Raw genomic sequence first — 24,951 nt, 5'->3', positions numbered from 1 at the left:
AGAAACTTGAGAAAGAGGTTTGCTGTCAGAATACCTGCCTTTTGGAGCAACAGTTATTAGCTTTGGGCCTTCCTTTAAGGAAACAATCCCATTATGGGTTCCTCTTTTGACTTATTCAGCTCATTGTTTAAACATTTTATGTCAATATTGGATAACTGGGCTACCAAATCAAAGTGAAGGTGTTTAAACTAAATGTAAGAACTAAGAATATAAGATTTCTAGATGCAGTGGCCTTATGAAACCATGGAAATATCTTTGCTCGACATGTTGTATGAGTGAGTACCAACTGCTCTGGATCCAGGGGGGCATTGTCCCCTTTCTACCGCTTTTGATGCAAGGCTGGAGGGTTTTATTCAGCAATAAGAAGAATGAACTGAATAGGTCTTCCATGGTCCTCTGCTAGTTTCAGATTCATATCTTTGCCTTTACTTTGATACTATTTGAAGCAGGGAACTGCTTATAGCCTGCTCCCCTTCCTCAGCCAGTACTGTTATGAGTTAATATGTTTAGGCTAAGCTAATATATTTGTTAATATATGTAGGCTTGGGGTTATTGGTGTCACTTCAGATTATTCAACAAAATCATCTGTTCCAATTTAGACTATAGTCAAGTCATTCCAGCGATATGTTGGGTGTTAAACAAGCACAAGGACCTCGCTTGGAGGAAACTGTATATCCTACCACAATAACAAAGGCCAGATGGCATGAACAAGGGTATTGGGCAATGGCATTTGATAGCAATTTTTTCCTCACCATGTGACTGGTTGAGTGGCAGTAACAGGGTTGATTGTATGGTGATTACGGATGGTTTTTTCTTGTTTAAGTGTTGATATTTCTATCTCCATTTCCCTATTCTTTTATTCTTTTGAAGGATTATACTAAAGACCTGAATTGCTTATGAGCATCTGGTACAATGATTGCCTCCCTTCCCAACTAGAGTTTCTGAATAGGCCCGTTGCTCTGTCTTCAGCATAGCCAAAATTAGATGTGTCAATCAGACAAACAGGTGGTCTTATTGCTCCAAGTGAACCCTTCCCCCTCTTCTCCCAAGGCCTTCCTTTCGAAAAGCCAATGAGAAGTGATGTTGAAGTGACACAGGCAGACCTGTCAGCAGATCTGGAGTATAAAAAGCCAAACCACCATGTTTGCCCTTCTGAGCAGTCGTGCATTCCCAGCCTCGCCTCGGGTGTAGGGATTGCAAAGAAAACAAAACTACACTGTTTCGACTGTGTAGTTTTGTTTTTGAGAGCTAGAGGCTCAACCATTCTCATGTTGGGATTGTTTAACATCATCCTCTGGATAAGGACGTCGCTCCAGAAACATCCGTTTGGGCTTAGCCCGCTCCACTTAGGCACTCCTGTGAAATCAGGTTAGTAGCATGCCTGTAAGAATTGAGTGAGTTCTCTCTGTCAAGTAAGCTCTGGGGCGCTTTCTTTAATTATTTTAAATACAGCCCTGCTTGCAGGGGATGCATTTGAGGAGATGCATTGGTGTGGGGTCAGGCAGGCTGGAATGGGATGGGGGGGAAGAGGGAGAAAAGTCTGTAGCTCTTTGTAGATTTATTTTTGGGGAATGCACTTTTCCCATGAATGCCTGGTGTTTATGAACTCTTAGGTCTTTGCAGTTGGTAGTGATCATTTCTTAAAATGTGCTTGTGGGTGAAAAGTTATTTCAAAGGTTGGGTTAACGTTTAATCCTTCCAAAAGAGTGTTGAAGGTTATATTACTTACAGAGAAACCAAGACGTTCCCAGAATAGCTCTGATAAAGCCACGTAGCCAAGGCTAGGCACTGATGACTTTTTAAGGGAATCAGCTGCTGCCATATCCATTACATCGCAGCTCTGGACCACTTGCCTCCTGTCACTCAAACCTGGAATGGTTATTTTGGGAATGTGACATTTCAGAGACATACCTTTGAAATGCTAGTGATACAAAAGCCATATAAGATCACAACTGAATAATAGGAGATTTTCCTCATCTTTTGTGGAAGTTGGAAAAAAAAAGAAGACTGAAATATACACAATAGTGAACTCATCCAACAGCTTAGAAGGGATGATGTATGGTTGTTGTTTTTTAACTGGAATATATGGCTACAATTAATTTGGGAAAATAGATAATATATAGAGACTGGCCTAACGTAACTGAAATACATTTGTGTAGAACATTTCAGTACAAAATTTGGAGCCAGTAACTTTAAAAAGAGGAATGACTAAATTGAGTATATTATGTTTAATAAGGCAATATATTGACATGTTCTGTTCTATTCTCTCTCTCCATCTATCTACATATTCATCTTATTCTATGATTGTTCCAAACTTAAAACTATAGCAATTTTTTTTTTAAATGGCCAAGAAAAATAGGCCTCACATAAATCACTGACATTACTGGAATTCTATTTTTGGCTGTTGTAACCCCCCTCCCCCGTGACTCTGTCCAATCCTGTATGATAAATCATAATAAATATCAAGTTAACACTTAGTACTCAGTTAATATAACAGAATAAATTGATTTGACACTGTTGGGCATCCATATTAAGAAATATTTTGCAATAAAATCAGTTATTCTTGTTTAGATATATATCTTTTTGTGGTTTACAAGAGAGTGGGGACAGAGTGTTAGAGCAACAAATATTATACTGGACAAAATATAGTTTTACAGATTTTGTACCTTCCTGCAGTTGTTCAAACCATCAATGTCAGTTGTTATCTTATAGCCAAGCTCACATTTCAAACTTGGCCTTCTCTCCTTCTATCCTAAATTCAACTGCCCTGCTTATATTTTTGCATTCTCTTTTTCTTTTCTTTTCTTTTTTATTTTCTCTTCTCTTCTCTTCTTTTCTCTTCTCTTCTCTGTAATGGCCTTTTACCAAAACCATTTTTCACATTAAGAGAAACTTTTCAAATAATTTCTTTTAGCAAAAAAATATATCATTTTTCTGTGTTTTTATTTAATAGGAAAGTAAAATAAATTAAATTTTCAAACAATTTTGGGTTATAAAGATTTTTTTTGTTCAATTCCCATTAAGAAGGGATTAAGAAATGGTTATATATAAAAGTATGGCAAATTCAACATTAAAAAGTAAGCTCTTTATTGGCACAGCTATTCTGTTCGATGTATGTTTGAATTGTTGACAATTTGTTATGATTGTATTAATCAGTAGATGGGCAATAAAGAAAAATAATTTAATGATATAAATTTCAATAAATGCCACATTAACAAAAGTAAACCATTCAAGAGCCGCAGATCTAATCTAAGTAGAACAATCCTTCTATAAGACCTCATATTTATGTTGCTTTTTATGCCTGTTGTTTTCCACAAATTGTTTTCTCACCTTCTATTTTTATGTCTATCTTTTTTCCAGAGTGCCTGTAAAAATGACAAGCAAAGCGCCAACATTTACGCAGCCGTTACAAAGTGTTGTGGCACTGGAGGGTAGTGCCGCAACCTTTGAGGCTCATATTAGTGGTGAGCGTCCATGTGTTTTTTTGGTTATTGTTTTCTTTCTTGTGGCTGATGTCTCCCAAAATGGTTAAGAGGGCAGCTTTTCTCTCATTTATCCAGGTCATAGTTGTATCAAAAGTTGTTTTTATTTTGAAAAGGCAACTGGGCTGATTTTTTGAGGAAAAACAAGACATTTCACTTCCTATCCTGGAAGCTTCATCAGTTGTATATTAGACAGGTAATAGGTCTCATGAGGAGAAGAGATCAATTATCTCTTCTGTATCAAGTTGAAGACTGGAAAATCACCAGCACATCAGGCTAGGTCAGGGAGTCTGGAGTCAATAGATGCATTTTTCACTTTGACAGCATATTATGGACACTCAAAAGAAAATGACTACAAAATGGCCCCACTTTGGGCATGGTCATGCTCAAAACATCAATTTACGAGAAGTCAGATTGTTGCAGTTATTCCCTACTCCCCACTTAACATTTGCCTCAATTCCCCCCCCCTTTGTATTTTGAAAATAAATCATTGGGCTACAGTCACAGGTTTTATTTTCTAAGACTAAAATTAGCATATCCAGACCACAAAATCCAAATGGCCAATAGGTGGAAGCATGGAAATACAGATTCTTTTCCCAGCTAGTGGTCCTCTAAAACTTTATAGCCCAATATGGCAACTCTGATGGATGCCAAGTGGAAACACTGGGTGTTCTTATATATCAAGATGAGCTTATGGATCACAGCAATAATGTTGATCATGTTCCATTAGGAGTTCATTTCATGAATCTCTTATATTTTAAGCTAGCGTTAAGTTTTGAAATGGATCAGGCCTTAAATCTATATGCTGTCTGTAATGTTTTCCAGCTTATGTCAGAATAGCAGCAATAAGCTATAATAGTTGTGGCATAAAAGTCCTACCTCTTTCATATTGCACCAATATGCATCAATTAAAAAATAGCTCTGATTGTGATGCCTTTGGTAGCATCAGTATTTTAGATGTGGAGCAATTATTTCCAGGCCAATGAGATCATGCTGTGCTTTATAGCAGCCCACATATTTCTAAATTAAGAATCATATTATAGGATTTGAATAAAGTATGAAAATACTGTATTGCCTGATTCAGAACACACACCAACATTATATCATATGCATGTTTGGATTATATGCTGACAATATATCTATTTTCACCAAGCAGGAAAAAACAATATGCATATTAATCAGGCTGCTGTAATGTTATAGTAAACAATGAGCAGAATTTAAGTAATAGGTTTGAACAATCAAGGCAGGGCTCACTTCCTCTAAAAAGGTCTCTAGGTCTCTTGAAATCCCAGCTGTTTGGCTTCTTCCTCTGAATCATATTAACTTCAATTATTTATTCTGAGCTGGAAATTATAAGATATCAGAGAAAGAATAATACTCGTTAGCCATGCTCCACTTGCTACAGTTGCAGGAGCAATTTAGTCTACCACTAACTTCAAAAGATACATTTTTAAAAAAGAATCAATTGCCCAGGTTTTATCCAAAGATTAGTTCAGAATTTGAAATGATAATTTGAATCAATATTTGCCAATCAAAGCTTTCATATTCATTATCAAAAATATGATGATCACTTAAAATTCCAAAAGTTATTTCAGTGTTTGGGATTTACTTCCCAACTTTTGATGTTTCTTCTTTGATTTCTCTGTCAGGAAAAGAAAATATAGGGTGTTGTGGGAATTAAGTAGGAAAATGGCTATTTAATAGGGGAGAAATAGACATGTGTCTAGGCTTCTCAAATTCTTAAGACAGGACTTGTATGTACTTCAAGATGCGAAGTCTTTCTGCAATTTTGCATACTTCTAAGTCACCTTTTTGACCAGATACTTTTCTCCCAACTGAATGATGTCCATAATTATAATTCAGATCAGCTGAAGGATCAACAACTATTAAATAGAGAAAGTGCATGAGTTGTGTATGCATGCGTGCATATGTGTGTGTGAATGTGTTTGTGCACTCACACATACACACACACACATACATACACACACACGTACATAGACACTCTTCATGTATGCACCGCTGATGTTTAAACCAGATCCTTATGCTTTTCTATATTATTTGAGTAGTTTTGTATTTAAAACATTTGTAAGGACCCCCGTATCTGTTATGATCGTGAATATTTGAGGTTATTAAAGCAGATGTCTGAAAGTTTTAATTGATTGAAATGGTGTGACTTAAAATATCTTTATGTTATATGCTCCAACTGTATTTTTTATGTAAATTTTCTTTTCATGTTGATACAGAATTTTGGGATTAGATTATTGAAAAGCAATTTTTTAAACATACAAATATATGATATTATAGACCCTAAAATGTGCTGGAACCTGCCACTGAAATTAGTCATACTATTGTTTGTGTACATTTTATAATTGTGTACTGCTAGAAAATGACAGTATTTACCTAATAGACAAAGGATTTAAATTAATATTAATTTAATTAATTAATTATATAAATTAATACTAACACACCCCTACACAGAAGATTTCATAGGAAAAATATAATCTGTTTCTATTATTAAACAAATAAAAGGCAGCCCTCTATCCTTTCTATAAATCCTCTAAACATAATATTTTGTTCTATTTATTCCTTTTTTTCTGAAACATTGATAAATTCTGCAGAACTTTGCATCAGATACGTATCAATGCCCTCACATTCTCATAGTAATCATGGTTTCCAAGTAGTGTCTCTCTCCACTGATTGCTGTTTCTTGACAACTCTTTATTCCCATTCTGAGAGAAGATAACATTAGCAAGGGAAATCATTGAATATAGAAGTATGGAACTGATTATGAGATTGCAATCTGACAGGAAAGATTTTAAGTTGTTTCCTTCTTTATTTGGTTCATGGCCCCATCTTAAAGAGCCTGAAGACCAGAATGTTTCTCAACCTTGACATCTTTAAGATATATGGACTTAAACACTTAGAAATACCCTATTGCTACCGTTGAGATTTTGCCTCCAACCATACTCCATACTCCTCCTTGCATCTTTCAGAGTAAACTCCCTCTACCACATTCCCTGGGCTTCATAGGACAGTAAACTTAATAGACAACTAAAGTAATGTTTGCCTTACATTATAGTGAGAACTTCCATTTCTGAAATTATGATTGCATTTGTACATAATTCTAAGACATAATAATTAGGCCCATACATCATTACCAAAAGCAAACAAAAGTACAGTTTAGCATGATGTGTGAAATAGTACTGAGTCTCTTTTGTTTTGCTTTTCAATCCAACCTTTCAATCACTGCAATCTTATGGCAACACTAACTCATATTACAAGATGTTATAAATCTCTTTTCCCCCCAAGTTACTCATTATATTGGACAGGTCTGACAATGATTCAGTGCTTGGTTATTGTAATGCACCAAAACTCTATGAACATTTTTATTTCTTGAAATTTGACTTCCTAAATCACAAAAAGTGTATTTTTTATCATTGCACCTACATGTCTTTCCTTCTCAAGCATCAGGCATTTAAAATATAGTCTTTCTTTGATAATATCCTTTAAGAATATAAATACATCTTTGTATCAGATATTTAGAGGAAGGAGCAGCAAACTATATCCTAAAGAAAGCAGATCTGAATATTTCAGAAGAATAGAATAGAATAGAATAGAATAGAATAGAATAGAATAGAATAGAATAGAATAGAATAGAATAGAATAGAATAGAATAGAACTTTATTTGACCAAGGAATTTGTCTCCAGTGCATAAGCTCTCAGTGTATATGCAAAACAACAGAATAATGATAATATAACCAACCAAATATAAAATAAATTGAGCCTTATCCTATTTTGGGGGATTGGGTTGCAGTAAGCATAGACTTTTTCCCCATGACCAGCCATTTCTCATTCTATCTCAATTACTGAAACCCTTGATCCAGCCCTTTAGCAACTAGCATATACACTAGGAAGAACTGTGGTATTTTAGGACTGATGCCAATGGGATCTTTTAAGCATTTACCTGTACTTCACTCTCCTTCTCAAGGTTTCCCAGTTCCTGAGGTGAGCTGGTATCGGGATGGCCAGGTTATTTCTGCTGCAACTCAGCCCGGTGTGCAGATCTCATTTAGCGATGGCCGCGCTAAACTTGTGATCCCCGCCGTGACCGCAGATATCAGTGGAAGATATACCCTACAAGCCACCAATGGATCTGGACAAGCCACAAGTACTGCAGAACTACTTGTCACTGGTAGGTTGTGTTGTATTATAACATAAATAGTAAATATGAAGACTGACTTATAGGTACTTCTAAGAACAATCAAACCTATATGTCCACATTCTGCTTTATATTGATTTTTATGTTGCTATTTAAAGGAAAGGGTCTTTACAACTTGATCATAAAAAGCCTTGCTTCTGCCCCATCATTTCAGAATTATGGGCAACTTATGGCTCCAAAGAGTTATGGGAAATTGAAATCCTTTGTCCATTTTCAGAGGCACAGTTTGCAACTCTTGGTTCATTATTTCAGAGATATTTCCTTACTGGATTTCTTACCTTCAACAGAAGCAGAGTTTCTAATATACTTGAAAAGTTCTAAAAAAATTAGGGAGATATCAGAAATGTATCTGCCTTGAAAGAAGCCCATGTTTAACTGTATAGCAGAGTTGAATGTCAGGAACTGACCATAAGACATGTTTAAGATGTTTTGTATCACGTCTCAAAATGATTTTTATAACATAAAACATTCTTTTCGAATGATGTCCACTTACATTTTGTAAGTCAGCCTATTTAAGGTATCTCGGTTCAAAAGGTTTTGCCCTAAGGTGCACTATTTCACCAAGTCAAAGGTTACAGACAAAAAGATTTTAGTAGTATAGAGATTCATGATGTTCCTTATGTTTGTTCTTGCTGATACATTTGTCTCCTCCTCCTCTTCCTCCCAGCTGAAACAGCACCACCCAACTTTTCACAACGACTACAGAGCATGACTACTCGACAAGGAAGTCAAGTTCGACTTGACGTGAGAGTGACTGGAATCCCTACACCTGTGGTGAAGTTCTATCGGGATGGAGCAGAAATTCAAAGCTCCCCCGATTTTCAAATTTTACATGAAGGAGACCTCTACAGTTTAATAATTGCAGAAGCTTACCCTGAAGACTCTGGAACCTATTCAGTAAATGCCACTAATAGCGTGGGACGAGCTACTTCAACAGCCGAACTGCTCATTCAAGGTAAAGACTAGGACAATCAAACAAGAATGTTTCCCCCCCAAAAAATCTTTAGGATTATACCATCAGGGCAGCAAATTTCACAATGATTGCTCTTCTGTCAACAAATCAATCAATTCCATTTCTCTCAAGTGGTTTTAATGTGGTTGTAAAATTTCACCCTGGACACAAGCTGATCAAAAATACTTCAGCGTAATTGTTTTCAGAAAGCAACAGCAACAAATGTTCTACTTCTTTTCTTTCCCTGTTAATACAAGAAAAACAAGTAGGCTAACTTATTGCTAGCATGAGGCACAGTGTCTATATTTGTAATTGTTTTACATTGTATTAATCTAAAATCCAGTAAATCAACAGCTCAGTTTTTCACTCCAGGGTTTTTCTTTCTGGGTGTCATAGTTTCACAGTAAGTTGCTTAAACATGTACTGAAATGTAAACCAAGTGGAGTTGCAGGCCCGTGAAGGAGCAAAAATTCAGGCCTCACAGTACTGCATTTAATAGCTTCATCCCACATGCACACAGTAAAAGAAAAGAAAAACTCATGATAAATTATATAGGTTAGATTTATATATCATACTAAGTAATAAGGCTTTATTTATTTAAGGCAAAGTAACTTCTGAGACAAAATGTGAATTCAGCTAATGGGATTAATAAATCATGTTTTGTGGGTTGACATTATGGGAGAACTTTATTATGATGGTTTTTTCAACAAGCATTAGCTTAATACGTTCAAGGATGCCAAATATTTTGGTCCTCGTGTTTTCCTAGACATCATTTAGGCCCTAACCATGCATTTAGCTGTCATTTGGGAAGGACTGAACTAGAAAACAAATACACAAGTGCATCAGTGCCCAATATCCCTACCTGCTCCCAAGGCTAAAATCATGTGGTTAGTTAGCTAAAATCCCAAAAACAATTTATAGGAATATTTGACTTTACAAAGCTGTCTGTATCCAGAAAACCTGATTTAAAAATGGGCAATTTTTATTAACAAACTTATCGGACCCTCTTAAATGTTTACTCTGTATATATGAAGAACAATAAGGAGCAAAAGATGATGGCTATTTGTGCTGGCTTTCATTGGTTCCATTGGTTTTATATTTATATTTATAAGAGAATACCTTCCCAGAATTTTGCTTAAGCTCCCTTATATAGGCATTTTTCCTATAAAATGTAGTGGTGTTTCTTTCTAAATAGACTATTTTAGACTTGGCTATTCTGCATTATATTGTTGGCTGATATGAAAAGGCCTAATTTGATATGAATTCATCTCTTTATTAATCTGTGCCTGAGAGAATTAACTTATTCAGTTATTTATTTATTTATTTATTTTCCTTATGCTGTTTTTCTATAAAAGGGTAACATCTCTTTCAAGTTGAGCAAAAATGCTGGGAAATTTGTGGATATATCTGCACATAAATAACTGGAATCACAGATTGTATATACTTCTCTCCTCCCCTCCCAGAACCAATTCTAATAAATCCCATTCTCTTTTCTCTAAGGCGAAGATGAAGCTGTTCCTGCTAAAAAGACAAAGACGATTGTTTCGACTGCTCAGATTACACAAACACGAGAAACCCGAACTGAAAAGGTTGGTAATTTGTCAAAGTGTGTTACCAACCATTTGGTTACCATTTCAAAGGCTGGGGCTTTAACTAGATTTTCATTGATCTTTCATTGCAGAAGATTGAAGCCCACTTTGATGCCAGAACACTTGCAACTGCTGAGATGACTATAGAAAGTGCCACTGGGCAGCAGCTGCCCCATAAGGCACCCCCACGGATGATTCCTCACCCTGCTTCTAAATCGCCTACTCCACCAATCATTGCAGCCAAAGTACAGATGGCACGCCAGCAATCACCATCCCCAATCAGACAGTCACCATCTCCTGTACGCCATGTGAGAGCTCCAACACCATCTCCAGTCAGGTAAACTACTCACATGTAAAATCCTGCTTTGGCCCAAATCAGGAAAAAGCCCAGCAGTTCCTAGAATTTCTCATTATTATTAATTATAGTTGCTGTAGCTGATGGGAGTTAAAATTCAAGAACAACTGGAGAATCACACTGTGCCTTTCCCAAGGCAAACATTGATCTTTAAGCAGTGCAGCAAAATATTTCTGGCCAACACTGCTATTATATACTCCTGTAGTGAGTCCCCAACAGGGGTCCCCAACCTCCAGTCTGTGGAGCAGTACCGGCCCGCGGCATGCCAACAACCACACAAACAGGCAAAGCCTCTTCTATGGGATGCAGGCAGCACACAAAATCACACACTCTCCAGTCTGTAGAAAAACCTTTCTCCACAAATCCGGTCCCTGGTGCCCAAAGGTTTGGGGACCTCTGATCTACAGTTATGTAACTGAATATCCATTGAAAAGATGTTTTGATGGAATTGGGTATTCTGGAGGGTTACTGGTGGCCTAATTTTCCACCTTCCCACAGTCACTTTGGTGAGCTGTTCTTCCCCTAGCATCAAAATAAGTTCTCTTTTGTTAACAGATCGGTGTCTCCTGCTGGAGTTACAAGGCTTTCAGTCTCTACGTCACCTATCAGACCTGTGAGATCACCAATCTTGGTCCGGAAAACACAGGCCACAGCAGCAATGGGAGCTGATGTGCTTCCTCCTTGGAAACAGGAAGGCTTCGTAGCTACTTCGGAAACCAGAATGAAAGATACCAGAGTAACTATGAGCACCACCCAGATGAGGACTGAAGAAAGATGGGAAGGGAGATACGGAGTGCATGAACAGGTTGCAATTTGCGGAGCTGCTGCAGCAGAGGCTACCCTTGCAATTGGTGCTGCTGCTGCTGCTACAGAGGTGAGACCTTTTCAAAGAAAAATACTGTGCAAGGGGCAGGACATTTTCCTCAAAGTAATATGGTTTTGCCACAGAATAGGTCTGCTTAGGAGAAATTAGGCCCCCTGTTACTTTTTTTTTATATGCCCAGTTATTTAGGCCAGGGTTTGGCAAACATATTTTTATAAATGGCTAGTTTCTTCCCCTCCTCTGCCTCCACAAAGTCTGCCTGACAGATCTGCAGGCCAAGAAACATGGCAGCCTTTATATGGCACTGGCCTACCAGCAAGGAGGCTACTAATAGGCTACCACCATTGTCCAGTATACCATGACCCTGCCTCCTTGCTCTACACCTTTGTTCCAGGATCTTGCTGAGGCTCGGGCCTAGCAATTTGCCACCCGCCTGCCTATTCTTAGCTCAGGAGCCATATAATAAACAGTTACCGGGCTAGTATTTGGCCCCTGGGCTGCAGTATGCCAACCCCTAATTTAGACTGTGTTGTGCTATAATTTTGTCACAGAACAATCTGGCAAAACAGTTGCTTGTGTTTGCACCTATTTCTCATGTTGCTGATATTGTATTCCAATGAGCTGTCTTTTCATGGCACTCATTTGTGTCTCTCAGGACGTTGACAAAACAACAGCTGTTGCTACCGTCGTTGCAGCTGTTGACATGGCCAGAGAGAGAGAACCTCATCCAAGTGCTGTAGAGCAGATGGCTAAAAGGACAGCCATGGCCGCAGTACACATTCCGCCTGTCCAGGAGCAGGTAGATATAAAGCAAAGTGACAATAAATAACGCTTTCCCCTTGTTTTCCATTAATGCTGCCAGTGCAGGCAGTTGCAGAAAATAAACAATACATTGGCCAATACTGCAGACAAGCATGTCATAAAGATACAGTAAAACCAATAAACTTGCAGGTTCAACAAATCCACCGATGTTAATGTTAGGAGTTGGCTAACAATTTTAAAACAGGCCCTGAACCAATTAAATAAACTTGATGAAAAATATCTTAATTCATCTAATGCATTTATCAGTATGACTTTTTTTCTGAAACTTCGTTTATTTTTTCCCTTTGCTCAGTTTAAACTAACTTTTATCCCCAGTTGTATTTCCCCTCATTTGCTTTTATATATTGCATGTTTTTTATATATGATGATTGATGAAATTAAATGTTATAGCTTGTTTTTCATTTCTTTCTTTTTGCCATTAAAATATCAGGTTAAAAAAGAAGCTGCCATAGTAATTACTACTACTGCTGAAAAAGCCAGAGAGCAAGAAATGATATCGAGAACTAGAGAAGCAGTTACTACAAAACAAGAACAAATACAGATCACTGAGGAAAAGGTAAATAGGACCCATTTACTCATAGAAAAAGCCAATTGATTTCATTAGCAAGCTTCATTTCCATGGTATACTTTATTATCAATGAACAGAAGGGAATTCCCCTCTTTCTCGCCACACTTGCTATGAAAACTTAACAGGCTGAATAACCATGATATTTATTTGTTTGCTTGTTTGTTTGTTTATTCTCCCCTCAAGACGCTGCTATAGGGCATTGCATGCCAAAAAACTAGACTCAAAGATAGTTTTTCCCCCATGCCATCACTCTGCTGAGTACTTAATTTGCACCAAACTGTCTTAGGCCCATGTAGTGAGACTGTATTACTATTATTCTTCTCATCTTTCCTATTACCTTCTCCAATTGGTGTCTTATGATTTATCACTTTTAGTTTGTGTCTTATGATTAATGATTGTAACCATGAATTATGATCTATGACCGATCACTTTGTTGTTTGTGTGTACACTGAGAGCTTATGCACCAGAGACAAATTCCTTGTGTGTCCAGTCACACTTGGCCAATAAAGAATTCTATTCTATTCTGTTTTGTTCTAGAATGTTTTATTCTATTCTATACCATTCTATTCTAGAATGTTCTATTCTATTCTATACCATTCTATTCTAGAATGTTCTATTCTATTCTAGAATATTCTATTCTGTTCTGTTCCATATATCCAACACACCTTCTTCCTCCTGTTTTCTGCACAACAACAATCCTATGAGATGGGTTGGGCTGAGGGAGAATGACTGGCCCAAAGTCACCCAGCTAGTGTTCAAGCCCAAGAAGGGACTGTAACTCATGGTCTCCCATTTCTAGTCTGGTGCCTTAACCATTAGACCAAACTGGGTCTTTATGCTGCTGAAATTTATTTATTTGAATCCTATGCTAGACTTTCCCCTTGTGCTAATTATGGTCATCTCATGTGTAATATATTTTGAGAAATGTTGTCGTTGTTTGTTTAGATTCAATCATTAATACTCTCTATTCTCTATCATAAAATTAGATAAGAAAAGAACCAGTGAAAGTTCCTGTGCCCAGGGTAATAATAGCTGCTGACACAATTAAAGAACAAGAACTGATTTCAAGAGCTAGAGAAGAAATTCCTACAAGAAAGGAAGAAATTCACATTACTCATGAAAAGGTAAATATCAGTCTTGTGAAACAAACCTTCCTCTTTCTTAATTACAAAATTTATTAGCACTATTAAATATACATTCATTTCTGCTTTGATTTGCTTATTACTGCTTTGAAGAATTCCTCTTTGGAAATTATGTCTCTAACTTTATACTTGTCTATTATTGTAATAAAAAATTTGAGTTATCTGATATTCCTCTAGCTTGATGTTTTCCACTTATCCCCAATATGCAGTATATTTGTCACTTCTGACATTCACAGAAGTCTCTCTAAATCCTTTATCTAAATTAAATAGGACTAATTACATTGGCCTACTAGGTGAAGAGAAGTTTTGATCTTAGAACCTCAAAATTATAGAGGTTGGTGAAGGAAACAATAGCATCCTAGTTTTCTTAAACAGATTTTTGAATGGAAAAATGCTTTTGAAATTGTGGGATATTCCAAAAATTGTACACAAACTACGCAGCAACAAACCATTTCCTTAGTAACTCCTGGGGTTTTGCTTTGTTCAAACAAATCTGATTGTATTGGGGGCAAGACACTGACGCTGTAGACTGCTTAGAGAGTGCTGTAAAGCACTATGAAGTGGTATATAAGTCTAAGTGCTATTGCCATTGTTCAAGAAAATGCAGCCCAACTTTTATTTCTCTGGTGGTAAGTGCTGTAACATCACTTACTTAAATAACAAAGTTAGGAGTCAAGACGGGGCTACTGAGAAAGAATTTGGGGACACTTCTGAAGAGACACAGTCTTTTCTAACAAATAAAATAAAATCATGGAGTAAATGTCACCACGGTTTTGAAATTCAGCTTGCTCAGTTTCCCCTTAAAATATTGCATGTCAGTTGCCAGTAGTATGGGATATAAAAAACTGATTGGGCAGGTTTGAAGTGACATAAGGACACAGGAGCAATATTTTCAGGGTACTCTTGCTAATCAAACATGAGATTGCTGTTCGTTTTATTTCCAATCAGTTTTATCAAATAGTAATAATTGGTACAAATTGTATTTTGTGTAGGGTATTTTACTTTGGACAACATATCTGACACACCTTTAATGTATTTAAGATAGAAGCTGTCTAAAGTGAAATATACAGCCCCACTACTATCAAGTCCCAAAAAACAAAAAAGACATGTTGTGATTTCTCCAAGAAGATTTTGTTATTGTTCCTCACCAATAAAAAGAATTTTGCCAAACTAAAGCCAACCCCCAACCCCCATAAAGCTTATACTCTGGAACTATTAGGGAGAAGCTGTCTTCACCCTCTTTCTCTCACACAAACTATCTGAACCATATTGTCTCTTGCTCCTTTGGAAAGCACCCCTTCTCCCCAGGGAATCCAGACTACATTCCATGACAATAGTGATACAAATACTTACCTACAAAGCATGAGGTTTGTGATGTTGTTTGCTTAGTAAGGCCACCCATTATGGCTCGAAATGCAAGCCAATTTAATATGGCATGTTGAACACTGTTAAAAAAATATCCAGAAGTATAAATGCATGAATGAAATGAAACAAGATGAAATAAAATAAAGGCAAATATTCCAATTCTAGAATTGCTATTTTCAATGTTGATCCGAATACAGGATGGAGTTTAGCAGAGTTATTTATTGTAATACTTAGTTGTCTGCAGAACTATGGATGGCTATGTGCTGTTTAAGATTACCTCTGTTATTGAAAAAAATAATATTAGTTTTTTAGAGATGGCGGGAAGAGAATCTGATAACTGAAATCCTTTCTTTTCTATCACATGATTAGATAAGAAAAGAAGCAGTTAAAGTTCCTGTGCCCAAGGTAATAATTGCTCCTGAATTACTTAAGCAACAAGAACAGATTTCAAGAGCCAGAGAAGAAATATCAACCAGAAGGGAAGAAATGCACATCGCTCATGAAAAGGTGAATATTATCAATTTTTCACTATGTTCTCTCTGCTCAGCTGCAGATTTTATTTTCATATTTCTTTTTATTTTCCTTTGTTTTCTTGTGAACTCCCTGCAATTGCAACTTTGCTCCCTTGTATAAAAGTTCTTTTCATTAAGTTAAAATAAAACATCAATTTAATCCTAATTAAAATTTTATTGATTCATTCAAAAATCTTATATAGCCACCTGAAAGGAATCATTCAAAGTTAAAAAGTTTAAAGAAAAATATGAAATAATCCAGTTCCTTCCATCTAGAAATTTTATGGAATGTCTCTTTCTTTATTAAGATGTTCATATTTTTCAAAGCTTATTGGTGGTTTTCAGTCTGAAAAAAATAGGAAAAAGAAACTGTTCAGTATTCAAATTAGCCATTGAAATTCAGTAACTATTTTTGCTCATCTTTAAAATGTCCTACTAGATTCATTGCTCTCTCTGGATCTTCTTTCAATCGGGTCAATGAGGAGATGTTTTAAAGGGACATAATTAATAATATATATATGATAATGTTAGCTTTACAAATCTTTAAAAAAAAAATGTTTAGGAACTGAATTTGGTTTGTGTTACAAAAAATACTGTTTTCTCCCATAACTTGTTCCACATGGATTTAAACCAAAACCTAATTGTAAGAAATCATATTCTTGTGTAGATCTAGAAATCAGTCTGTCTCAGATCAGTGTAATTCTCATATCAATTCAAACATAAATTCCTTTCAGCCAACTTCATTTTGAAATTCCAAGTCAATTATCCCACACTGTAGGTGTTTAATAGATAATATTCTATAATATATTATTTTTAATGAAACTTCCTTACATGTATGCCTTGTAAAACTCAATCAGAAGTTAAACTATGTTCCAATCTGTATATTGATCCAGAAAGTACAAACAAAATCTGTTCATTTAAAAATCTGGCCCAAACAAAATTCTCCACAAACCCTGGTTTTCTAAAAGATTGTTCTTGTATTCTTGCTACATTTCAAAAATGAAAGGGAAGGCTAGCTTTTCCATTGAAAAGAACCTGTGATTTACTTCCACTTCATTCATAAATTATCAGCTTGCTCCTTCTGCAGTCAGCTCAATTAAATATAATAAAGCCATGTAGATTAAGATGGAGCTATATAAAGACCGCATATCAGTAGTTTTAGAATCTGAATAGAATTCCATTATTATTTTTGCCTCTTTGTAATTTCATGCGCTTTACTGCTTCCTGTCTGCTTTTCGCTGCTGTCCCAATGAACATTTTTGCAACACCACATATATAATCACACCTCTGTTTTTACCAAAAATATCAGACAAGGAAAGAAGTTGTGAAGCCCGTGAAATCTTCTGTACCTAAGGTAGTAATTACAGCTGACAAACCCAAAGTACCTGCACCAGTAGTAAAAACTACAGAGAGAATTGCTACCAAACAAGAAGCACAAGCCCACTTTATCCAAGAAAAGGTGAATAGAACCATTGTTAATGTGATGGTCATTCTCATGTCCGATTCTCACACTGATATGCTCATAATTCTTCAATAAGTGTACTAACTCCTTCATATCTTTTTCTGGTTGCATTCATTAAGAGAAATGGGAAATTCTTTCATATGGTGTGTCATAATATATTCACAGCTTCCCTGTCATGGTGTTTGGGGCTTTAAAACTTCATATACTAAACTTGCAGTTTTTTTAACATGTAACTACCCAGTCAGTTAATAACCAAGTGTCAATATTTATCTGCTTCAGGAATTAGAATGTTCTGCAGGGAGAGAACGTAAAGCATTTCATCTATTAACATTTTTCTATCCATACACAGAGAATATCTTTTTTTTCCTGAAATTTTGTTGTCACTATTGTTTGTTTTGAGGCATTATGTAACCTAAAACTTATGTTCTTGCTATAATACAATTAGGTAAGACAGGAGACTGAAAAAATTGCCATAGTTCCAAAAATCATTGAGGTTGATAAACGCAAGAAACAAGATATAATATCAAGAACCAGAGAAGACATTGCTGTCAAAAGAGAACAAATCCAGCTAGTTCATGAACAGGTGAATAGCATTCACCAAAACAAGACATTTACTAATATGAATTATTCAAAACTATGCACACTTTTGACTCAGCCTAGTGCCAATATTTATTTATTTAGACATTTGTATAGCCACCCATTTTAAAGTCAAAATCTAGGCTGTTTACATGCCAAAAACAAAATAATATATGCAGCAATAAAAAAACAAAAGAAATAGTAGTACCATATGGCATAGTTCTTCTCTAACAATTAATATGCATCTCAGAAATTAATTACAGTTTCTACATTGGGTAATTAGAATATTGAGAAAATGGTGCTTCTTTTCTTTGTTTTACTTCAGGTAACAGAATATGATTGTATCTGCAGCCTTTCTTGAAATTCACTCTTTTAATTCCATGAGGTGTATTTTTTGAGTAGATGTATTTAGGACAGAAATATAAATTAATACCATAAAAAAGTAAACATTTGAATACATGATTTTGACATATTTGAAGTTAAGTAGAAGGTCTGTTATAAATGGATAAAGGTCTTTCTGAAATGTGTGTTGCAAAATTATTTGTGTGCTTCTGAGAAGCTTGTGTGTCTGTAAGTCTTCATCAACCATGCTATTATATATATTATATGGTTATCTGAAAATGCTTTCCTTTCCTTTCCTTTCCTTCCCTTCTAACATGGTTGAATGTTTTGTACATTCTGTATTGAAAGTAAGCATTAACTGTCTGCATTCAATATAGTATTCATTTCTTTACATTTGAACATTGCTAAGGAATATTATATACAGTATTAACCTCAATGAACAGAGCTCCAGAACACATGGAGATAGTAAATGTTATACTGTATATAATTATAACTGGCAATGTATGTGCATATGAAATAAGAAAAAAACATTTGGCTAATAGAAGGCTGGAAATGTAACATTTTTGAATGTTATGTGCTCTATGCTAGCTGTTCTGTCATTAATGTAGCGCTGTATCAATGTTTTGCAAATGTTGCCTTTAGATTGATGTTGACAAAAAAGCTGAAGCTGTAGCCACAGTTGTTTATGCAGTTGACCAAGCACGCATTAAAGAACCAAGAGAACCAGATTATGCCGAAGAAGCTTATTCTGAACAGGCAGCTCTGGAATATGGATACAAAGAACATGCTTTAGCAAGACATGTTGTTGAGGTACCACCAGAGCCACAAGTTGTCACCAAAGAGGTGAAAACTGAGGAGATTCGAATTCCTCCTAAAATACATGTTGCAGCTGCTGAAATAATGGAAACGGACAAATCAACACAGGTTAGGCTCAGTTTTTAACCCTGCAGCCATGTCCAATGGCTACCAAGCTTCTTTTTTTCTTTTTCTTTTCTTTTCTTTTCTTTCCTATTTGGCAAGTAGCACAGACTTCTCAATGCCCCTTTTATTGGTTAATGTAGATTAAAAGGACTGCAGAAACATCATTTGAAAAATCAATCCATGTGGAACACATACGTCCCCGTACAGCAAGCCCTCATTTTACAGTTTCCAAAATTACTGTTCCTAAACCAGATCATACTTATGAGGTAAGAAGAGAAGAAAGAGTATGCCAGGCAAATAGAGATATCTACTGAAATAGTTAACTCAGTTACTTTCTCTATATAATCCAGAATAAGATGAGGCTAAGCGAAAGAGGGAAGAGAAAACTTCTAAAATTGAAACATTCAGGGGGGCAGGCTTTTATTTATTATTGAAGGAAATTAATGGTGCTGTCCACCAATAGAATGGCATCCGTTGGTAGAATAGTTTTCCTAGCAACCCCTCTAAATCTCTTTTAAAGCATCCAAATGAATCCTCCTCAGCAGAGTTGAGGGAGTGTAAGAGAAGGAAAATGAGCTTTTGCTATCCTTCCACTATAAATGTATAGGTACATCAATAAAATGTATGATATTACATGCTCTGGTTCTATCAATCAAGCATGTTTCAAACTATCGTGTCTGGAAAACAAGGAACAAGGTAGAGGAAGGGACCTAAAATGCCTGGCATACTCCATTTCTCTCTGGAAAGGATAAAAAATTATTTGCAAATTCTTACTTCCTAAATTAATCAAATAATTCACAGAGTGAGAGTGTTTGTTCTACCTTTCAGCTGGTGATGTTGAATACTAAATCTGTATAGGAATTAACATATTGTATATTTATAATCCCAATTATAGTGTACGCATCAAGACTACATGGGTTTTGCTTTACCTTTTTTTTCTCACCCCTCTCATTTTTCCATGTGACATTTTAATTGCCTCTTTTACAGGTCTCATCATCTAACCATTCCATCTAATCCATTTTTCCAATACAGAGTTGTGTTACTTTATCATTGTACAGAGGATGTTTTTTTTTTTTTAAATCAAATACATGTAATTAATGTTATGGTGCTTGGCTTCAAATTATCCCAAATACTGTAGTCATTCCTTTTTTCTTTCTCAAAGAAAGACAAAGTATATGAAAATACAAGTATATTCTGTCTGCTATACTTAATGCAACATGTAAACACTAGTTAATTAATAGTATTCCAATGAATGGAGTCTAGTGTTTTAAATATTGCAGACAAGATTTATCATTATATCTTCTGGACAAAAATAGAGGTATATGACTTTTATGAGACCAATTATGACTTCGCAACAAATTATGAATTTTGATTGACAGTACGAATGATGCCATCAAACATTTGAATGCAAACTGTATTGAAAGATTAAAATAGAATTTTTTATTTCAAAAAAGCAAACGGGAGTCATATTTCTTAATTGCTCCTTGTAAAAACACAACGAATTGATGAGAGAAAAACGGTATGCAGTTTCTGAAAGGTTAGAACCAAACAGCTGCAAGAAAGAAGCCGTATTTTACCATGTCATTTACATTTTACATGTATTTATATATACATATTAGTACATATGTATGTATGTGTATGTGTGTCTGTGTAGAACTAGCAGTGGTAACTCTTTTTTTGTCTGGGGTTGATTAGGTTTCCATAGCAGGCTCTGCTATAGCTACTCTGGAAAAAGAGTTAGCAACAACTTCTGTTCCTAAGATAACCAAATCTGTGAAGCGTCCTGTTGCAAAGTCTCCTGAACCCAGATTGATGCCAGAGAAAGTCGCCTCTCCACAGTTCCCTTTTGTAGAGACACCTGCTGACACCTATAAGAGGCTTTATGGTGCTGAAATAAAAAGAGAAATAGGTGTGACGGTGACAGGTGGACTGGTGGAGGAACGCAAACATGTTGAATTAATGCCAGAAGCTGAACCCAAGGTTAGTCATTAAGCACATTCCCATCTTCGCATGCAGAAAAATGCATCCTTTACATCAAGGGTCCCCAACCCCCAGTCCGTGAATCACTACCGAACAATGGTCTGCACAAACAAGCAAAGCCCCATCCACGGGATGCAGGCAGCTCACAAAACTACACCCTCTCCGGTCCGTGGAAAAACCTCTCTCCACAGAACTGATCCCTGGTGCCCAAAAGGTTGGGGACCTCTGCTTTACATATTTCCTTTTTTTTTCTACCAGCCTTCCCCCCTTTTTAAATGTTTCCCTCTCTTCCTACTGACCTTTGTATACCATTTGTGTTGACATCGTTTTCTGTCTCTGAAGACCATTTCCTCAGAGCAAGCAATAGAAAACACCAAAACAAGATGGGCACTGACTTGTGTCTGTTCTCATGCATGCTGCTGCTGAACAAAATGTTGTGTGACACCAATTAACTTTGTGTGAAATCTCCCTAGGTGATCGAAGCTGCTAGAGTTCCAAAACCTACAGAAGTTCCCGCTACACCCCCATATATAGTCTCAGTAAGTACTGTAATCAATGTTCTGCTGATAGGTAGATTAATTTATTTTTTGCTGTGTTGGAATACTGTAACTTTTTTTTAATGGAAATATGGTGCAGTTCTACTGCCATCTACTGTATAGAAAATGAAAGTACAAAAGATATTGAAATCAATTTTATATACTTTGCAGCCTGAAATAAAACTGCATGAAGGAATTTCCCCATTCAGTTAAATTGAGAGAGCAGAGGCAAAAGATTCATGTATGTCTGTGGGTGGAAATGAATAGTGGAGACTGTGCATATGATACTGATGGCTAATTCAAGCAAGTGATCAGTAGGATCAAAATTAGCTATTTTTGCATTATTTAGAAAATAGAAAAAATATATTTTGTAGCAGTAGTTGTTGTTATAAGATTCAGAGGCTCTTAAGTTTTAAACTTCAGGTAAGCGTTCATTTAGCAAAACGGAGTACAGAACATTTTGAGAATTTGATATACTAAGCTGATCTTGCAATATCTGCAGGAAGATCTGCAACATTAACTGTATGAGGATCTACCATTTTCAAAGTGCTTTTAATGTTGGCTAAAAGAAGACAGAATAGCAGTATAACAGAATAACTACAGAATATCACAATAACAGAGTTGGAAAGGACTTGGAGGTCTTCTAGTCCAATCCCTTATACAAGCATGCCATTCCAGACAAGTGACTGTCCAGTCTCTTCTTAAAAGCATCCACAACTTTGAAGGCAAGCTGTTCCACTGGTTAAATGTTCTATTAGGAACTTTCTCCTTAGTTCTAGTTGCTTCTATCTTTGATTAGTTTCCATCCATTATTTTCTCTTGCCTTCTGGTGCTTTGGAAATTAGGTTGATCCACTCTTCTTTGTTGCAGCCCCTCAAATATTGGAACACTGCTATCATGTCACCCCTAGTCCTTCTTTTCAATAGACTAGACAAACCCAATTCCTGCAACCGTTCTTGATATGTTTTAGCCTCCGGCCCATTAATCATCTTTGTTGCTCTTTTCTGCACTCTTTCTAGAGTCTCTACATCTTTTTTATAATATGGTGACCAAAACTGGATGCTGTATTCTAAGTGTGGTCTTACTAAGGCTTTATAAAATGGTACTATAAAGCCTTAGTAAGAACACACTTAGAATACTCCTTAGAAGATAATGACAATAAACCAAAGGAAGATACCAGCCTACAATTAAGTGAGCAGTGCCATGATCTATAAATAAATCTTATATAGAAACTCATGCTATATATTATTGATTTGCTGCATTGTAAAAAATATCAGATCAACTTTAGATGAATATTTCCAGCAGTACTCACAAAAGAATGTCTTTGGGGTGGTCAATACCAGAGCAGACCAAAATTCTGTCAGACCATCTTTGTTTGTAGTACTTCTTGAGTCTTGAACAAAATGAACAAAATGAAATTTAAACTCAGCCATAATAAAACCTATATAAAATACGAAACAAGGTAAGACAGCATAGAATGAAGTGAAATCCACCAGCAAAAGATAAGAGTATGTAAGGATCTAAAAGATCGCCAAGACATTTTTAAATCTAAAAGACCAAGGAGGAGCATTGTTTGAGTTTGGACATGGCTTCAGTTTCTATATGCTGTGGTACTAGGTAGACATCTAGCTATCATTGTCATATAACATCACTGCCTGCATTGCAATTCAGACATTCAAAGGTGAAATGACTTCTGCGGAATTCTTGCGTACAGTGCAAAATTGGTTCAAAGTTTTCTATGTTTCTAAAATGCTTATTATAAGCAAAGAGATTATATGAATATTTTGTGCATGCATGCATTTCTATTCTCTCCCTCTCTCCCCACCTCTCTTTTGCACACACACACACACACATACACACACACTTACTTTCTGCATTTCATTTCCTCTATATCCATAGTTGGATTGTTAGTCTTGTGATCCTACCCCAAGATGCCCCTTCTTGCATGCATACCCAGCTCTACAAAATGAAGGGAGCCAATCCAAACTTCTAGTAACTTGTTTAAGGTGCCACAAGGTTCTTTCTTGCTTGTGCTATCTAGATGCTGAAAAATGTGACTGTTCTGGAGGGAGAATCCGTCACCCTGGAGTGCCGCATCTCTGCCTATCCTGCTCCAACTGTTGCTTGGTACAGAGAAGACTACCACATTGAAAGTTCCATTGATTTCCAAATTACCTTTGAGGCAGGAGTTGCTCGCCTTGTGATCCGAGAAGCTTTTGCAGAGGACAGTGGAAAATTTACTTGCACAGCTTCCAATGAGGCAGGAAGTGTTAGCACTTCATGCTACCTCCTTGTACAAGGCAAGTATGGAGAAAAATGGAGGGCAGACTTTTTGGGTGGGTGGGTAGTCTGTTAAATGTTACTGTTATATAAGTATAATATCAAAGAATATTACATAAGTGGTGAATGAGTGGAAACAAACAGGTAATTTTTCCCATTCTAGTTATTGGGTTCACTGAATTATGAAAGACTGTGAATAAAGAAGTCATGAGTCTACTTTTCTGTATCTTTACACACATGTAATAATTTTTATCATACCCATCAATCTGAAAGCATTTTGGTGTGGCAGTTTAGAGTTTGGACCAGAGGCTTTAAATCTCCCTCAGCCACGAAACTCAGGATGATTTTATCACTGGGCAGATAGAAAGACTATTTTTCACCCTGACATTCTAGGGATAATGGCAGCATTTATGCCCAAAGGAAAAAAAATAGGCATTTTGTTCATATTTTATTCTCGTCAAATGTATACTCCTCTGCTTGGCTGAAATATGCAACTCATCCAATAACTGTGATCTACATCCTTCTCAATATCTCAAATGGGTCATGCTTAAAAGGATATTTCTTTCATTACTGTACAAAGCAATTGCACCATGTTGCAAGGACAAACTCGTTCATCCTATAAATCTAATCCATAGACAAACCATCAAATCGTTCAAAAGCAGCAGCTTATTTTTTTAAAAAAACTGATTTCATTAAACTATTTTAAAGAAGTTGTGACTTGGATCAATCATCATCTATTACTTTGACAGAGCTCAATACAAAAATAGTTATCTAACTGAACATGAAATGGCAGGATATGGAAACTCTTTACAAGATGATTGCAAGAGTTGCAATGGAGTGAAAAATGTAGCTTAAACTGATGAGGGGAAATACGTTACAGGTTCAGGGATTAATGCTTCTCTTGTTCAGATTATAATTAAAAGCATTTGCACAATGTGCTTTGCACAAGACAAAGAAGAGATTTAGTTTATACAAAATGTAATTTCCTATTGAATCAAAATTAGGAAAGTGGCATGTTCTAATTA

The 24,951-nt window shown here is 36.1% G+C and overlaps 1 protein-coding gene across 6 annotated transcripts in view; it reads left to right on the top strand.

The window, feature by feature from the left end:
- The first annotated feature begins 1,155 nt into the window (after window positions 1-1,155).
- The window catches only part of LOC120301660 (titin-like), a 35,252-nt gene continuing 11,456 nt past the window's right edge, over window positions 1,156-24,951 (top strand). The window contains exons 1-18 of one of the 6 annotated variants that reach the window (XM_039329175.1): window positions 1,156-1,368; window positions 3,361-3,464; window positions 7,471-7,674; window positions 8,369-8,656; window positions 10,154-10,242; window positions 10,335-10,579; window positions 11,153-11,471; window positions 12,076-12,219; window positions 12,673-12,798; window positions 13,797-13,934; window positions 15,687-15,824; window positions 17,139-17,288; window positions 17,737-17,874; window positions 18,852-19,133; window positions 19,271-19,396; window positions 20,826-21,110; window positions 21,584-21,649; window positions 23,688-23,946. In XM_039329175.1, the coding sequence (XP_039185109.1) occupies window positions 3,374-3,464; window positions 7,471-7,674; window positions 8,369-8,656; window positions 10,154-10,242; window positions 10,335-10,579; window positions 11,153-11,471; window positions 12,076-12,219; window positions 12,673-12,798; window positions 13,797-13,934; window positions 15,687-15,824; window positions 17,139-17,288; window positions 17,737-17,874; window positions 18,852-19,133; window positions 19,271-19,396; window positions 20,826-21,110; window positions 21,584-21,649; window positions 23,688-23,946 (3,088 nt within the window). In that variant the 5' untranslated portion in view covers window positions 1,156-1,368; window positions 3,361-3,373. The remainder of the gene's footprint in view (window positions 1,369-3,360; window positions 3,465-7,470; window positions 7,675-8,368; window positions 8,657-10,153; window positions 10,243-10,334; window positions 10,580-11,152; window positions 11,472-12,075; window positions 12,220-12,672; window positions 12,799-13,796; window positions 13,935-15,686; window positions 15,825-17,138; window positions 17,289-17,736; window positions 17,875-18,851; window positions 19,134-19,270; window positions 19,397-20,825; window positions 21,111-21,583; window positions 21,650-23,687; window positions 23,947-24,951) is intronic. The other 5 variants (XM_039329176.1, XM_039329177.1, XM_039329180.1 and 2 more) reach the window with 5 other exon arrangements.

This window comes from Crotalus tigris, unplaced genomic scaffold (assembly GCF_016545835.1).
Source record: "Crotalus tigris isolate CLP2741 ecotype Arizona unplaced genomic scaffold, ASM1654583v1 scf7180000024389.207434, whole genome shotgun sequence".
NCBI classification, from domain to species: Eukaryota; Metazoa; Chordata; class Lepidosauria; order Squamata; family Viperidae; genus Crotalus; species Crotalus tigris.
This window is presented reverse-complemented; position numbering and strand designations above follow the sequence as displayed.